General features: G+C 33.9%; 1 protein-coding gene across 1 annotated transcript in view; it reads left to right on the top strand.

Moving 5' to 3' along the window:
- LOC145678427 (semaphorin-1A-like) overlaps positions 1-19761 on the top strand; it is a gene marked incomplete in the record, with an annotated part of 854086 nt that overhangs the window by 810488 nt on the left and 23837 nt on the right. The window contains 3 exon segments of the mRNA XM_081748545.1: positions 5224-5268; positions 12031-12117; positions 18143-18271. Of these exon segments, the coding sequence (XP_081604671.1) occupies positions 5224-5268; positions 12031-12117; positions 18143-18271 (261 nt within the window).

Genomic DNA, 19761 nt, shown 5'->3' with positions numbered 1-19761 from the left:
TGCCGAAACCGCGAAAATATAATTTTCTGCAGTTTCATAATTTGAAAACTAGAATCTTCTTTAAGCAGTTCAAGGAATTGGACAGAAATTATTAGATTAGTTCACGTTCTCTGTAACATTTATGTGCGCGAAATACTAGACCGAGTATCGGTAGAGTTTCGAGCATCTACTCAAACCTTGTCGTGTACGTACGGTATAGTACTGTTTGACAACAAGGATGTGTAAGCAAAAAATATACTGATTCCAGTATAATTTCTCAAATCATGTAAGTCACGTGATATTTTTGTATTTATTTATTAATTTGTATTTTCAACATTTTCTCCTTCTTATTTTTCCTATATAAATGATTGTCGTGTTATATTATTTTTTCTTCCTCCTGTACGCTTACCTATCAACGAATTCCAATAATTTAACCTTTCTCCATTAAGCTCTCTCAACTTTAAACCTGGCCATACTACTACGTGACTGCACCCTAATATGACACCAGAATTGGATGATTTAAAGCAAATTTTTTATTAGTTAGTTTTTATCCGTATTTGCGAACGAAGCATTTAGCGAAAGTACTTATATTGTTCTAATTCTCTATATATAATCATTTCCCAAGGTTGTTGAAAACTGAATGAACATATATACTAATTTTAAATCTTTATCATATATATATATATATATATATATATATATATATATATATATATATATATATATATATATATATATATATATATATAATTAATTTACAAACAGTGGATGTGTAGAGGTGATTCTGCATATGAAAACAGACAAAAATGTTATAATTCAACAGCAAGGAAGAGAAAAACAACATTAAGGTAGGTCGTATTTTTAACATTTCCAAACAAGTGTAAGGTCGATACACTTTTGAACACACACACATACACACACCTAAGGAATGAAGGGCCAAACAAACGCATGGTATATACAATAAGGGAGCAGGAACATGTCAGAAAAGTGTATAGTACGAATTTCGGGGTGGGGTACCGAAATTCCATGTGTATATTTTCTAACGACGAAAACGAAAAAAATGGAATTAGCAACACTGATCTTAGGAAATGTGAAATAATGAAAATTTCTGTGAATTTCACATCTTGAGACTCCGCTTCGGGTACGTTCCTGAATTATGTTGTACAGTCTAGATATCTGCAATGGCTAAGAACATTTTAGGATTTGTGCGTAGGTAGTACTAGCCACCGATTAAATCGAACATTCAAGAAATTTAAAGGACTAATGGAGTTTAAGAACTGTAAGCAGTGGGGAAGAGAAGACAATTTAAGAAGCACTTGCTTTTGCTGAAATACATAAGACAATCGTGGTACTTTAGTTTATCTGCTAGAGGCGCTTTGCAAGGTAGATTTATTCACTAGTATCTAAACAACACGAGTAGATCTCATTAAAGCTTTACAAAAGAACTTCACTTTGGTTTTTCTTGCAATTGTGTGGTTAAATAGTATCAGATGAAGTTATTGCATTGTAGTAAGTAAGTGCATAAGCCTATTAATGCCAAAAGAAAAACGATAGTTGGTCATTCAAAGTTGTGATAGTCTTGCGCTCCAGGATAGACATTTGCGTTTACATCTTGATATTATATTATACAATATGTACAACTCAGCAGTCAAAATGGTGATAAACCTTATACTGAACATGGGAGATGCTAATTTCGTTTATGGCGAGGGAATAGGTAATAGTCGGGAAGTAAGATATCTGTATGTCGATCAGTTTTCTAATCTAAGGTCTCACGTCTTCCTTCAACTAACTGGATATTCGCCTTCGGGAACGGGGTATCTCTTTCCACTCCGACAAGAATTTGTAAGACGTCGTGCTGTGGTCACAGTTCAATTTAAGTAAGACGTACTTGTATGAATAAGAACTTGTCCTGAAACAGTACAGAATGCCGGGTGCTATACGCTTATCATGTTAATATGTGGCTCATGCTCAATGACAAAGAATGGGCTTATTATGGGAAGTGCATATACCAAAGAACTTCACACATATCATTTGAATACTTCCGCCCCTCCATGAATTTTGTCAATGCTTTCTTTATCAAACCGTCGGTATCCAGACTCTCCAACAGTGGTTTTGTAGACCGACGAGACAATATATACCAACAGAGACACGTTCAACAGTCGCAACAGTTACGTTTGAGATGTTGAAAATGTTCATGCTATTTTTGTATCCCCTATCACAAAACCCTAACTACCTTCCAGAGTTTAAGCACAAAATGTTAAGCCTAGATCCTTCCCAATTCCCTTACGTCTTCACACAAGGAATTCCATTTTCCCTCCACTCTATCACAGTAAGGTCTGTGAGCAAATAACTTTAGCTTGAGGTTGAATCCGGCATATAGCTAGGTAAACATTTATTTTAGTGCATTTATATTTTTCAGAATCTCTGTTTTATGGATAAAGATCATGCGTAGGCGATGCCAGAAAATTATAATATAGTGATATAGTAAATTGAACCGTATATTTTGTCTGAACAAAATTACAACTACCGTCTCACTGGAACGTACTATAATTATATGCATCATGCTGTATTTTCCCTTTTTCGAGACATGTCCCGCCCAGCTTACATGTCTCACTAAACTATCCATAATATTTGGCTACCTTAGGTATTGCGATGCTATGCATTGTGCAACCTTAAAAAGTCGTGGCTTTTTGCAAAAGTGTGCTTTGTTCGGACTGTTTTGTAAGGAGTTACCTGAGTAAATTTAATTTGAAATTTTCGATTAATTAAGGAGCAACAGTTTACATGACATGTGGCGTAGAGTTTGTATTTTTGAATTCTATTTTCGTACTCTAAGGAACTTGTTTGTAAACAGTATTACAATTTCTTGTATTTATAATAATTCAAAACCGTGGTTCCATTTTAAATTTGCATATAAGATTAATTAATATCTTTCTGCATCTTGGATGGAGTTATGTTTCCAGTACCGTCATCCATCTATAATTCTTGACGCCTCTGAAAACGCGAAAATAATTATTATAATGTGCAGCACTTAAAAGTTATTTTATTTCTTTTTGAATCACGAGTTTAGTCAGTTTACCGAAAATTGAATTAGCCATCCTTTATATATATATTTAAAAAAAAAAAAAAAAAGTTTAAGTGGATTAGCAAATTCAACAGAAAGATCTTTTGAGCAATTACTCAATTACTAACAGTATAAAATCATGTATAAATATCTTCAGCACTTTAGAATTTAACTTAAGAGTTTGCTGTGTAAGTGTTCTGGTTAAATTAGAATTTGAGAGAAAATAAACAATGGTAGTTTAGCATTGAAGCATTATCTTGTGAAACGAACAGTCCCAGTCTCGCTTATTAGATTTTGTATTTTCATTATAATCTCTGAGCAAAATCTTATTGTACTTAAATTTCGAATAAGGATACTCTCTAAGCTACTTGCAAAAGCTCACTTCATAAGAAGACTATACAGATAATGACGTTAATATGACTTCTCAGTATTTCGTAAATTAATTTTGTACAATTCGTTTGCAAACTGTCAGTCACCAATGCTTTATAATTAATAATTAGCGTTAGTCTTTCTATTATTTCTTTATACAGTACTAAAATATATATATATATGATATTTGTTTATTCAAAGTATTGGAGAATTCTTAGTAGAAAACCTCAGGTTAAGAAACTCATTATAAGGATTTTTGATCGACAAATTTTATTGTAACCCACAGGAAAACGCCTCTACTTTTTATTCTTCGTGTCTTGGTTCTCGTGGTTCCTGTAGAGGTTTTAATAGTCTACCAGCTAATGCCTGTTTCTGACATTTTATCTTCATTTTTGCATATCTTATGATTTTTTTCTCTATGTGCCAATCATATATTTTCTTACAAGTAATTGGAAATCATATTCCTCTCGTATACTACATATATTACTTTGTGACAGAATTGAGGGAAAATTAATTTTCCTGTTTACGTATAGACCTGTACGAATTGAGAAGGATCTATTTTTTGGAGTGAAACTTGATTGCCTTTTTTCTTTTTTTTTCACTTTGAGTGTAGAATACATTAGCACCTGTTTGCAGTAGACTTATGATTTGACATCATACATGATCACTTGAGTGAGCTTTATTTACTGACTACTCGTCTTTGCGGATTTAATTACCATATATTTCTACGTGATGTCTTGTCGATTAGAGAATGTGCCATAAAGCAATGACTGTGGTTTCAGCACGATGGTGTACCTGCATATTTTCATTTGAATGTCGTAAATTTCTTTAATGAAATGTTTGTAGATTGTTGGATTGATAGGATAGGTGAGTCTGTGCCTTGGGTGTTCTACTTCCGCGATATTACAAACTATGGATTTCTTCGCGTGGTGTGAGATGGAACATTTTCTGTACAAACCACTACTGCAACAGCGAGGAACTCATTGCTGATGCTATTGCAGTTGAAGCGGTGATCTCAGAAACACCAGATATGTTTAATCGCATCAGGAAACCAATATAATAATTCGCTGATGTCACTTGTGTAGTTAGACTAATGGGGGACAGTTTGATCAGTGTTTCTCCTTTCGCTTCTCACGTAGACGTCAATTACCGTGCATGCGTCTATTTGACCCTTCATTCGTTTTACAGGCCATCCTTGGATTGAGTTTTCGTTCCAGCTTGTGCAAACACGACCGAACTACATATTCTCTTCCTTGCGCTTTAGCATGTTACTCTCTGTTCAAGTTATTCGAACACGCAAAGTTTATCCGCCATTTTGCATATGTTTGTGATTTTCCGTGATCACTTACAAATATTGATTTATGTGTGCATGGTCATTCTACAACAAACCCCAATTCTTCCCCCAATTTTCTCATGACGTCGTCGCAATCCTTTGCGTATTTGAGGTAATCGTCTGCGTACTCGTTGTTCACGTCTGTTATTTTCATATTTAAACAGTCCGTGTTATGTTCTTTGAACATTCTGTCGCCATTTTCTATGAATTGTCGTTTTGACACTATTCACCACAAAAGTTCATTGTCCCATAATTTCAGAGCACGCCCATAACGAAGGAAAGAAGCCGGTTTTCATGTGTAGAATCATCTCACATGGATTGTAAATGAAGTTTAGAAACACTCTGTTCATGTATATATATATATATATATATATATAATTGTTTGTGTGTTTGTGTATGTGTCTGGGTTATGTAATGTAGTTATATGGAAAAAATAATGTCTATGGACTGTTGATTTGATTTTGACTCGTTTTTCCAGTGGATGACCCTGCCCCAGTTCAGATAGAGACAGCTAGTCCAAGTGGTGAGTGGTCCTTTGTATGTCCTTGTTTAAGCACTCGTTTACCTCTCTCTCACTCACTCACTTCCTCTTCACACTTTATTTACCTATTTTAATTCTTATGTTTGTGCAAGACAGTTCTTATTTTTGTTTGTTAGCGTTTAGTTCTGTTATTTCACAATCACAAAATTTTGTGCACAGAAGTGATTTTCTAAAAGCTTTTTTTTTTTCTCTTTTAATTAAGTAATTACAAATTTGTATTATGATATAGATGTGGAGAATAAAACCAGAGGTACAAAAGTTGGTAGGAGAATATAACTATCGTAAATATACGTAAAACTTAGGTCAAAAGATCTATCTTAATATTTAAGTGGCGTACCCGATTTGCAACAAAAAAACATAAAAGTAAAATTGTTTAAACATATTCAGAAGCTGTATAACATATTGTTCATGATCGTCTGTTTACAGGATCCTTTGTAATGTATTTGACTTTCTTCAGAGTATATGGAACGCTTTCACTACTCTCTCTCGTACATGTATACACACTATTGATACAGACTGCTATGAAAATAGTAAGTTAGCTCTAGTTTGTAACACGTAAGAGGTGATTCGGTAATAACTGGGGATATGTATACAGTGCCTGGCCATTGGTATTGGAGTGTTAGATCATTGTCTGTAGGTGAGATAGAACTAAATCGTGTGTTGAAATCGGAAGGTGGTGGTAGTGCAAAAAGATCTCTCTTCGTTTCAAACTGAACTAATACCAAATTTTGGGTGTGTGGTTATTTGGTATTTGGCATTGTGGTTATTTGTATTTGGCAAGTGCATCAGTCTGATAGGTATATCGCGAGGAATAATGTGTAGCGTGATGACAGTCTATAGAACTTTCGTCTGAGGGTAATAGTAGACGGAAGAAAAGGCCCACTGACAGGGATTGCCGAACATTGAAGGGGGTCGTCACCAAGGATCATAGAGTGGATGTGGCAAAAGTGATTGAGAAACTCAAATCAGCACCTGAATCAGCCTATTCCGACACTCACAGTCAAATGCAAATTGCGTAACCTAAACATCCGCGGCCGGGTTTGCAATTTTCAAATATAATTGTCAACAGCGCTTTATTCCCGGCGGGAGCTCATGTGGTTCGGATTCCATGTTAATCAGTAGGTCCATGTCTCATATAGCCTTGCTGGTAAACGGGACGTTAAACTCAAAATGAATGAATGAATGAATCAACAGCGCTTTAGTGTGAACAAAGTGGTGCCAAGAATATAGCTGACCGCCTATGATTGGAAACGTATGACATGGTCTAATGAGTCATATTTCACCTTATTTCCAACAACATGCCATGTTTATGTAAACGGACACCCCTTGAAGCTAATGATCGGAACTGTCTCACTCCTATCATGAAACGTGCCGGCGACTCTGTGATGCTGCGGGCAGTAATTGGATGATATTTCATGGGTTCTTAATTATGCTCACAGGATTATGTGGATTACTGCCAATGTGATTATGGGAATATTTTAGGTTACGACGTGCATCTTATGTCCACATGCTGTTTCCAGCCGATGACGGGAATTTTCCAAGATGACAATGCACCAGTTTACACTACTGAAATTTTTGAGGCATGGTATCATGAACATCGGGATAAACTGTCTGGCGGATTCAGTTTCCATACTTCAACGTTATTGAACACCTATGGTGACTTCTGGAACTCACATTCGGAGCAGATATCTTCTTCCATCTTTGTGTACAAAAATGAATGTTGTACTGCGTATGGAGAAGTACAGTACTCCTCTGAAATAATTCATGAACTACATGCCTCAATTCTACCACGAATCAGATCTCTTTTGTAGGCTAATGGTAATCCCACGTTGTACTAATCTGGTAATTGCATTTTTCAGATCTTTCCATTACTTTCATAACTATCTGTATATGTTGGTTGTATTGGGGTTGGGCAGGCCAGGGGATATGGGATATGTTAGGTGGTATTAGGTCCTGATGTTCAAGAAACCGTACCTCGCCTGACTACTAAAGACGATAATCTAACACATCACTAACATAAGTCAGGCGTTGCAAACACGTGTTTCATGTTACTTCATTTAACTTACCTGTTGCAAAAGGATTTTTCATTATTTTGAAACCTGCTATGTATATATAGGGAAATAAATGTATATGGGTAGAAATAAGAGAAAAAAATAAGGAGCAAAAAACTAGTTTTTAACCTTACAGTTGGTCGCCGTGGACGTTAGCTCACCTGGGCGCTTCATTGCTATTTCTGTTCTTTATTTTCTTTATTATTTATTCCTCCCTGTGTGATGAAGCGTTTAGCAAAAGTGTATTATTATTATTATTATTTTACTGTGATAATGTTTACATTATTTTCTGATGTACAGTTTATTCACCACGGTCGCTTCGGGATTCGTTTGATCCAAATGTAAGAAAAAAGAAATTATAAGCGATTTCGTAGTACCTTCAAACTTGCGATAATATTTTACATGCCGTATTGTAGGTTATAACTAAAAAAGTGTGTTGTACTATTGTTCTTCTGAAAAATGCCTCAGCAGTATGAAATAACACAATCGCACATGCATTTGGTTATGATGTTTCGATTTACTAATTGATTAGTTTGAAGTATTGAAGAAAGAGTAAGACATACGACAATCACGCAATCAGAAAATTTTGGAATAATTTAAAGTTAATTAAATGGGCTCAATTCAGAAGAGTCGGAAAATTCTCTCTAACAATAGGTGATGATACAGTTACTGTTTTTCAACATCTTTGAAGTAAGCTTTACCATTTGACTTAACACACATTTGTGTATCTGTTCTTTGCCCGTCTGTCTCTCTGTTTCGCAGAAACTTTCATAAAATGTATCTGATTTGATTAAACTTGGTATGTTTTTTCCTGCAGCTTTAGGAAATATTCCTATTTGGTGTTGAAATATGTCAGTAATAAGCTGGTGAAATAGGAGTAAAATCAATCAATGTTGGAAAATTGTATTTATACTATATATAATGTGATAATAACACGCTTTTTTTTCCAGAACAACTTTCTTTAAAAAAATATACGACTTGATGTAATATGGAGTATATTTTCTCTAAGGCTTTCAATCGTCGTCACTATTTAAGATTGAAATCGATCATGAGTGAGGGAATGAATTTACCTTCCTCTATTTTCGAAACTCCACTGCACTATAAATTTCGTAAAAATTCACTGATTTTTATGAAACACAGCGCATATTTGGTTTAAGGCTCAAGACATAGCCGTTGTGTGACACGAGTTTTCTGACTCTTCCTATTGAAACTTATTCTTGAGGACTGGGGTGAGTTTATCCCAACTTCAGAAAAAATTGAGAGTAACTCTACGAAAAAAAGTATACAAAATATGTATGTTCGTCTCCTTGAAGGGTTAAGAATAATTCTTTTTGAGGTTGAAGCAGTCATGGGAAAGAAATAAACACTTCCAATTTAGAAATCATTCACTTGCTTCTGTAATGCACGACATCACTAGCTTATGTGTGAGTACAAGAACTTTAATGCTAAAGATGTCTGTTCTACTAACTTATATAAGAGTCCAGTATTGTTGATCCATAGTTCATAAGGGTCCATTGAAATACTAAAGATAGTTTCTTAAGTCAGAAAACGTGATGTGAATGAAATTTCCTTTTGTAGCTGTGCATTTGATCCGCTCTCTGATAGTCAAAATGATACTAAGTACATGGCAAAGTTATGTTTTTTGAGAATTTATTTCGTATATTATTTAACTGTAGATGTTTGTGGTTTGATGGTTCTGAATAAGATTTCTGAAAATGATCAAATGAATATATTTTCTGAAGTATTGAAAAAAACAGAAGAAATAAATACGAGGGCATAACTTCAGCTTTCTTGGTATGTTTGGTTCTGCCCTCGTCATGCCACACATTTCCATATCTGTCGTTAATTCTGTAAAAACTTTACAAAATTTATCCGATTTTAATGACACTGTGTTTTGAAGCGTATTATGTGGTGTTGAAATAGGGTAAATTTAGTTCCCTTTTCTTTACCAAATAAAATTTAAAAAAATGATAAACGATATCTAAAATTTACCCAATTGTGAAACATAGCATGTACTTTCTTGGAGTCTTTCCAATTGAATTGAAATATGTCAAAAGCAAGAGAGTGAATTAATCCGGCCCTGAAAAGGATACATGACCATAACTTTATTTTAGTTACACGATTTTGATGAAATATGGAGTTTACTTTCTGTGGGATAGCATATTGCTTGAAGTTGAAGTTGAGATCAATCAACGGCAAGAAGGATAAGTTTACCCCATCCTAAAAGAAATGTGATATATATATATATATATATATATATATATATATATATATATATATATATATATATATATATATTAATACGATGCACAACCATCACAAGTTTATTACAATAGGCGGTTCAGGATCTGTTTTTAGTGGTTAATCCCAGTGTCATTCGGAAGCTTCTTAAAGACTTTGAATCATCTCAAATAGTAATTGCAATTTTCTGGGTGTAATGGAGCAGTAGACTTCAAAAATACATAACTATATAAAATAGGAATGAAAGGTACGCATTGTAACTAGATTTGAACACAAATTCTATATTCAAAGGTCTTCCTTCGCTCGAAGAATCAAATTTACCTTACAGTTTACGATGTATTTCCATTAAAATTTTACAAATAATAATAATAATAATAATAATAATAATAATAATAATAATAATAATAATAATAATAATAATAATAATAATAATAATAATAATAATAATAATAATATATCTGTTTGTAAAAGCAGTTTCATAGAGATTTCAAAAGCTTATTTTTTCAGTCAACTCCTGTTGAATGATATGCATTAAAAAAAATTAAAAAGGTTAGCTCATCTTAATTTATCAAATACACGGTAAGATTGGAGTTAGAATTTGTTTCAAAACATGTTCTATAAATTTAATAAATAACACTTTCATTTTGATTTCTCCTCCTTATTTATATATATGTGTAATATCGTCTACTTACCTTTTAAATGGAAAAGGCGTGAAGTTGCTTCAAAACATTTTAAGAAGCCATTTTGATGGATTTGACATTTTAAAGAAAATAATATTTTACGATTTAGGTCGGAATTCTTTTTCTATAAATATTTACAGTAAGGTACAAAATTAAACTATTCGTTCAACGAAAATTAAACCTTTATCGGTAGTAAATTGTTTAAACTGTAAGGAAGAAAGATTGTTGTGGTGATCATTGTTGTGATATAAATATGCAAACACAGTTAGTTACGACAATAATGGAAATGCCTTACTACAATAAAGTTTACCTAAGTAATATGTCCACCGTAACATATGATACAGCTTATTTTCATCGTTGAATTGAGACATGCAACTCGCGAATCGTTTCTGGACAAACCTTCGTTACTTTAACGACGGTGGAGAAGGAAACTCATGCCAGACTCGTTGCTCCAAAACTAATCATAGATGTTCAATAATGATCAAGTTGGTGGATTGAGTGGTCCAAGGATGGTGTTGGAAGTTCATCCTGATTTCTCAAATCACGTCTGAACAGAACTGGTTCATGTGTATCGGCGTATTATGATGGAAGACTCTATCGTTGTTAGTGAACAACAATAGAGTACACTTGCCAACTGGTTGCCTGTAATATCCACATAATTACTGCCAGTAATTCGCCTTTTGAGGATAACAACAAAATCAACCAAATACCATGGAATTTTGTCCAACACCAGCATAGAGACGCTGCCATGTTTAACAGTAAGAAGTAGGCAGTCTAGAGCATACGTTGTATATAAACACAGCCTGTTTTCGGGAACAAGAACATAGATGACTCATCAAATTGTATTACTCCCTTTCTTGATTGGCGTCATGTTTTATATTTTCACTATCACCTTGTTTCGCGTTAACACGTTGGCGGTGGTGATCAGAGGTTTCGAAATCGCAACCTAACCGAAATGTCGATATTATGCAACTCCTCCCGCATTGTGATTGTAGAAATTCCAGATGTTCCAGATGTTGATTCAGTTCCACAGTGAGTTGTATTGCATTAGCTATACTGTTTTTTCTGGCATTCCTTTTGATAGTTAGGAATCTAGGATTGGTTGCCATCTACTATTATTTTTCTTCTTTGATGATGTCTCTTATGATAATACCGCGTGGATGCTGTTGTTCCCGACACACATAATACACTGTCTAAAATACAGTTGCTGCTACTAACCATGCATTTACAATTTGGTCTCTTCAAAAATGGAAGAGGTGCCTCGTTTTGCACTAGCACCGTTTCATCTATTTTACACACACACATACATGTATTATATATATATATAATATACTATTTCGTCTCCTTGCGTGTTACTGTCTACAAGTCAACGGCATTAACACAAGACGTCGCAGTGCATAAATGCTCAGTGTTACTAACTTACAAAGATTGCGTATTGCAGTAAATGACTGTTTGTATTATTTTATCAACTACCTACCTACCTACCTACCTATATATATATGAGCTTTTAGGTAGATATTTTATTATAATTAAAATTTAATTTCAGTTGTTACCTACGAACTTTTACTCCTCTGGTATTAAATTTTAAAATCTTTCGTTCCTCAATATTTAAAGACTTAAGACTTGTTGTGTACGATTTTTCTTTTTTAAAATATATTTTTTTTTTTCGTATTACCATGTTCTGTCATTGCACACAAAACAATTGCAGCACTTCTTCATATGACTTTATATTTTATAGCATGCATTAATGCTTTCTTGATGTACTTTCTCAGATATTCCTGTGGTTACTTGTGCACCTTGCGTTTGTCCCAGTCCAAGTGTGACACCAGAGATGACCGATAAGAACGTGTCAGAGGCTGGTTAGTGTTGTGTGATCAAAAAAATCCTTTTATAGCTCATCTAAGCCAATCTAATGCTTCCTTTCTATTGAGTATTCAGACATTTAGCTTGACGCCTTTGGATCACAAATGAGATTACTGTAACAAGAGAGCATGCGGATAACACTTCAGCTTCTCTGGTGATTGCCGCTTGATGGAGGTGTTGGTTAAGGGAGTCTTAATGGTTACATTTTGTTTCAGTTCTGGAAAGTGTATAAATGGTTAACGTGTAGTGTTGATTTTTTCAGTTGTGTACATTGAGATGTGTTTCTTAGAATATACTTTCTTATAATGAAACATTTTAATTTAGCTTTCATAAAGCTGAATCCATTTCCTAATATCTTATATATATAATATGCATTTTTCATTTCAAAAAGCATAGCAAAATCACTTTCTCTATCTCTTCTTGTACCTAAAGTAAACAAATCTGAAGAAAGTAATTATTACACAAATATAAACGTGTCTAATAGTTAATCACGTCCACTAGTAAATTCATAACCATTTTATACTTAGTATGATTCGGATTAGCGAATGAACTAGGGAAAATATTTGTACTTTCTCATATGTTGTTATGAGTAACATACATTCTATAGACATCTAGTAGCCACGTTGCATAGTTGAGTTTTTCCTTACCTGAGTCATGTAAATAATACTCAATTTTCTGTTTCGTATATGTGTACACAGTTAAAATGAATTCATACAAGTATACGAGGGAAAAAGTAAAAGAGAGAATATAATCATCATTAGCCATAAACTCGAAACACAAATCAGAAACTCAAGTCAGTTTATACATGACTCAAAACTAAAAGAAAAACAAAACTACTGATTTTATTGCATATAAGTCAGTTCATAAGTAAAATTCTATTCTGTTTTTGTTTCTAAAGGCCGTTAAATTAAATTGGCTCATTGAAATAGTAGATATAAATGAAATAATGAGAAATAACACAAAATGGAAATCATTTATGAAAATGACAGAAATGTAAAGAATTAGCAAAGATAAAAAGAAGCGTGTAGGAAAAGTACTGAGTATAGTAAGATGAGTTATTATACCAGACCAGGGTTAAGATTAAGGGGACATTAATGAACTGACTGGTAATATGGGTTTGATTTGGGAAGGATTTGAGAGTGCTTACGCGGAAGGTGTGGTCGAATGTGCTATTTGTGATGGATTGTTTATTCTGGCACAGCAAAGTGAAAAATGTGTGTGATTATTGATGCGGATCGAAAGATGAGTTAGTGTTTTGCCATCACAAAATGCTGGACAGTGGACGCATTTAAGGATATATATGAGGTTGAAAGAATTGCCACTACTGAAATGGTGCAAATTGTGTGTCATGTTTGTGATTAAGATGTTGAAGATCAAAATGGTATCAAATGTAAGAACAGGTTTCCCATCTGTGTTTCTGGAATATCTTCAGTGGAAGTGTAGGATGTTTCAAAGGGTTAGTTCTTGTAATGAGGCGCTGAAGGATTGAAGTGGCTTTAATAAACCATTTCTGAGCCACTCAGGAAAATCTTTTTGGTTTCAGATGAGGTGATGAGTACGGAATAAACAAAAGTCATTTAATGTTAGAATGGACCAGCGAAGTTGTTTAGTAAGGAAATTCGAAACAGAGAATGTTACAGTGGTGGAGTGAGTTTTGTAAACTGAATTATTTACGGATAATATTTGGGGTTGTTTCCGATTTGAAAGTGCTGACAAAAGGACAATGTGGTGGAACAGATATGGGGTCTCAAAATTATTTTAATAGTAGGGTACGTTAGACATGTGACGTGGTCAGAGTGGGACCTCTTGAAGTGAATATATATATATATATATATATATATATATATATATATATATATATATATATATTCATACAGTTGGTAGGTTTACTGTTCGAGTATCAAGACTTCCGATCTCAAATGTGGAATCCACATCACGAAATGTGACAGTATGGTCGGAAAACGTCCAGGGAAATTTGGCTGGGTACTTGTTTAGGGACTATAGAAATCGTTCCCGTGTTGATCGTGTATCTGTGGAAAAGGCCCTGGAACTGGTCCCTTAAAATACTCTGCAATTCCACTGAAGAAATTGAGAAAGCTAAATGCAAAATCTTCCCTACATTTGAGGCCAGTTTCATATTTCAAGATCCCAACACACAAATGACACATCCTGTCCGCCATTCCAATAGTTACGAATATTATAACCTCATTTACATTCTTAATTGCACACACTGTCCAACCTTCTACGTTAGCGACTCCCTAATTCGTCTTTTGATTCCCATCAACAATCATGAATAACTTTAGTGCTCAAACTCCCCATCTAGATGTCTTAGAATATACAATCAATCATAACAATCCATTTGCCCTCTTTCCACGTAAATATTCTCAGAGTTCTTCCTACAGATTCTTCCGTGTTCCGCAGCAAAATATAGAAAACATTAACATTACCATTCTATTATCAGACCGCTCTCTGGGCTTAACTACCTATGATACTTGCTTCTCCACATTTAATCTGTTCCCCGTATACTTATACATATTTTTAACCTTACCGTTTAACTATTGGCACCGTATCCTTATATATATATTATATATATATATATATACAGTTCTTTGCAAATGGTTTTCGCTTTAACATATATAATATAGGGAGAGAGGGAGAATAATTGTACGTTTGTATATACGGTAGAAGTTGAATGTTCCCTGTGCATGCTTGTTATTAAGTTTATTTAGCAGTAAGTGTACGTTTAAGGTACATTTCATTTATATTGAAGAAAAATAATCCATACTTTAGCTGCAGTTTTGAATTTTAATACAGAATTGTAAATATGCTTGTGTAGCTGCTGATAACTATTCTGTTCACAGTGTTTATTACTTTTATGTTTCAAGTTTCCCAACATTCTGTATTTCTGTTGTAAAGTGAACGTTATCGATGCTATTATATGGGAGAGTTTTTCGGTCACTATTCTTTAAGATTATGATCCATAATAATCATCTCGCTGTAAAATAAGCTACATCATCACTATCGACTGCAAAATTTCATCAGTGGATCATTAACCGTCTTGGACAAGGTTGATCAAAAAGAAACAGCTGCTAATGGAGTACTTATCCGCTTACCGTTCGTTAAGAATATAACCAATCATAATCATCATGTTTTCGAAATATTTACGTTACGATTACAGTCAACGTGCAAAATTCGCTTAACCTAGCACAAAAGAAATAATTGCTAACGTATGGATCAGTTTTACGATCATTGTTCCTCAAGAACAAGACTATCTACACACGATCACTCACATCAGCAAACTGTGGTCATTGTAACACGATTTCTTTCAAAGAAGTGAATAAGCGGATATATACAAGTTTCAGTCACTGAATTTATTAGAATGCTGGTTTTATCAAGTGTATAGTACTTTATTTCTAGGTAACTTGGCCGGATCTCAGTCAAATTTGGTGGGCAAGTAGCCCATGGTGTAAGAAATAAAGATCGCTGTATTTGGTGACCGGGCTCGGCCAGGGATAGACTCAGCTCGATTTCTTTGTGATACTTTACTATGTCTTTATGATACTTAAGTTTTTGGTAACTATTGTCCAAATCTAAACCAAATTTGGTGGGTAAGTAGTCCATCGTCTAAAGAATAAAGATCGGGATATTAGGTGGCCAGACTCGGCCTGGGTCAGGCTCAGCTCAGTTCGGCTTGCTTTGTATGTGGTACTACTTTACTTCGTGGTAGCTACTGGCCGGATTTGAACCAAATTTGATGAGCAAGTAGACCATTGTCTGCTCATTGTTTTATTTGATGGGCGAGCTCGACCAGGGACATGCTCGGTTGTGCAGCAGAGGCTGTATTTTACAGCTTTTCACACCGGGAGTTTCTGAGTTTGGTTCACTTCGGCTTATTATTATTATTATTATTATTATTATTATTATTATTATTATTATTATTATTATTATTATTATTATTATTATTATTATTATTATTATTATTATTATTACTTTTGGTTAGATTAAGAATTGGTTATATATTAGCCATTATATTCACGTGATTTAAATAAATAAGTAAACAGGAAATACCTCGAAAGTGCACTAAAGGTTTTGTGGATTGAGCTTTTACATATTTGTGATATAACAACGTTATGAAGAGTAGCACTTACTATTAAAACGAGATCCGAATCACACCTTTCTGTTTATGGATGAGACACTGTACTCTCAGTAAGGCTTCACATGCGAATGTGTGTACAAAAAGCGAATACTCTAGACACATATAGAGTACCATGTTTGCCTGTTAGTCAATCTTATCAATACATTTAAGAAAGCATTTCTAGCTTTAAATATAATTGAGGAATCTGTTAGCTTAGATTTGTGAAACCCGTTTCAGTTGATACATTCTTCTTTTATTTTAAGAAACGTTAATAAAATTATTGCGACTCCACTCAGTTCTCTATAGATACATTTTGAAATTGATATTTTTGTAAATTGAGCTCTTAGTGATCGCCCTTAAAGGTTCTGAAGCGTGAACAGTGTACTTGAGTGTACTATCTGAGGATTCTATTTTCTAGGGTTAATCTTTGAACCTTTGTTAGTCCATTAGCAAGCTCATATGGCACGCCTAGCATTTGAATATATAAACTTATACTGCTGAAATGTTTAGTGTACCACTGAATACACCCTTACGTTATCCATTTATTGTACATTCAGCGACAAGATTAATATATCCATCTTATAGCTATTTTTGTTTTGTTTAAACATTCGGAAAGTTTGTCTTTAATATGATTCAAATCCCAGTGCGAGAAATATTTTGTTGTTCTCAACATCTAATTTATCATCCCTACACCTAGAAGTTCATTCTATTGATAATAATGGGGGTAGGGTGGTTCAGTGCTAGCTTGGTTGTTTGGATTAGAGTTCAGTTCCTTTCAACACCGAAGCTATATGAGACGTGAAGCTACAGCTCAATGTGGAATCCGAACCACATGAGCTCCCTCCGGGAACCGGGCTCAGTAGTAGAGTGCTCACCTAGTTCGATCCCAGGTTGTGAGAACTTGTAGTCATATCCATGGGTTTTCGTTTCGTTTTCTCATTTTCTTTTACCATTCGTTTCACGTTCTTTCATAATGCTCACTTAAATTTTTCATCTGTTCCCTATGGTCTAAGGACTGTAAGATGTAACGATAAACTAAGAATTTAATTTAATTTAATTTTTATTGGTATTAGCATAAATTAAGTGAAAGTACGAAGAAACTCATGTAAATTAACAACACTTAGAAAATAGTTATTTTTCTTTCTGACTCTCGAAACATTTAATAAATTCTGTATACACTACATAGGTATATTGCCATTGATGATTGGGCATTGCTTACTGTGCGCTGATAACGGATTAGTTTGTCGTAGGTCTGCCTTTTATCATGACAACAACCTCAATTCTTCTAGCAATACTTTCCATAAGCTACTGATAGGCTTCGGCTGATATTGTCCTTCGCTAATGTGGTACTAGTGAAAGTACGGGCACGCTCTGTGAAATGCAGTTAAACTCCTTGGAGTCTGAGGTTCCCGATGATATATCACTGAAAACTTATTTGCTCCTACATTACGTGCCGTGTTTACTGTATCGATACTACCTATGGTTTGCAGTAGAAAATACAACTTGCGCCCAATATCATCTACTTCTTTTAAGCTGTTGTGCAACTGCACGTTTATTGGACTTTGATAAATTTTAATATGCACTTAGATATATAAAAAGAAATGTATAAAAGTGGATTGGAAAATGAACTTGAAAATCAGTTCTTAAATACATAACATCCAGGAAGTGCATAATGATTGCGAAAGGAAATTGTATAATAACATAACATTTTCTTATGTTTCTTCATATTTGAAAAGCCAAAGAGATTACAGGACAATCTGTTTTGTTGAAAGAAAACTACTAGAATTTGTATTTCTGTTACAACATGGTGATGATTTTATTTATATTCAAACACATAATATAACAAGAACACAATTTCAAGTAATAAGCACTTTTTTCTTCATCAGGTGATGCTGATCATTCTAGTGATCCCCTTAGTGATGCCTATGACCCTGAAATAGAGACAAATGAAATAGTTATAGAGTTAGATGAAACAAACATTATTCCAAATACATTGGCAGAAATTAACCACGCAGGTAAGCCCAGTCCCAACAACTCTCCTTATAAGTATTTTCGAAAATAAAAAGAGTGCGTTTATTCTGCATGATTTGTGATGCAATTACAAAAAGGAAAAAGGTATATAATTTCATATGTATCTTCATTATGTCTGCCTGAAGCCAATTTACGTGTGTCTGCCTGCCTGTGCTTGTAATATTTAACTGCATTATTGCAATTACGTTGTTACATATGTGTGTTCTTTTGTTTATGAGTGTGTTTCTTTGTTATTATTGCTGTTGTATTACAATGTGTTGTAGTACTGCATATTTCTCTGTTTGGATGTTTGCATGTATCGTTGCTTGTGTAATGACTGTAATGTACATTTTTAATTAGCCGGAAATATTATCTACTAATCTGCTGATATAACTAACCATTTTGTGAAGAGAATACTTACTTTAAGCCTCCTCTTTTAAAGAATATAGAACAAAATTTTTGGCCATTGACTGCGACCACACCATGTTAGTTTTATATGGTGAGGAAATGGAATTGGCTATGTATAAGAGCAGATGAAGAAACTAGTCTTACTTTTAATGTACTTTTGCCTTTTTACTGAGGTTAAAATGTAAACTGAAGTTTTGATACATTAGATTTCAAATTTAAAAGTAAAGCTAGTTTCTGTATCTTTTCTTATGATAGCCAATCCTTTCTTCACTCATTTTATAAATATAATAAGAGTTCGGTCGTGGTCAACGAACGAAAATGTAGTTGTACGTTCTTTGAAAATTAGCTTAAAAAGAATAAGTTTTCATGTATTAATAAAACAAAACTGACCACCCCAACAAATACAGTATATTAATAATACTTGTATAACAGTTTCGACAATGTATATGAAAGATAATCCAAGAATAACAACTTAAACATGAACAAAAAGTGAAAAGATATCACGCTTATCTACCTAGAGCCATTCGAGTTTTGCGTTTCACTTTTTGCATCTACGTGTACAAAACGTAAATTTTTAATTAAATACATGTCACATCTTCCCCCAATACATACTTTACTTGCATACCTGTTCTGGATTCTGGACACTTGCATATTCGGTAGTGTTTTCCAGTTTTCTTAGTTTTTTATTGTTATATCTTAGCGTTCTATTTTGTTCAACAGTGTATTCCATCAGTGTATCAATACTGTATCAGTCATGCTCGTCCAATTCATGTCTTATTTCTTAGTCCATTGAGTTTCTTTCTACTCAAATCACATTTCTCTTTTCTCTCTTCGGCTTTTCTATTGTTTCCCAGTCTACTTCATGTCGTGTTTCTTTGATTTGGTTATGTGTCGCATTGTTCTCTCTTCTCAATCTGATATCTTCTTTTTGTTGCATTATTCTTTCTTCCAATTTTCTCCTGTTTCTTTTATGTATTTCATATTACATTCTCAATAACTTAATCTGTGTATTATGCTTTCCTTTTCTGGCTTTATCTCATTTCCTTCTCCCTATGTAAGTCTAGAACCCCCTTCCCTCCTTTGCTCA

Source organism: Thermobia domestica, chromosome 2 (assembly GCF_964235325.1).
Source record: "Thermobia domestica chromosome 2, izTheDome1.hap1.1, whole genome shotgun sequence".
In the NCBI taxonomy this organism is placed as follows: Eukaryota; Metazoa; Arthropoda; class Insecta; order Zygentoma; family Lepismatidae; genus Thermobia; species Thermobia domestica.
Note: the sequence above shows the minus strand (reverse complement) of the source record. Positions and strands in the feature narration are given on the sequence as shown.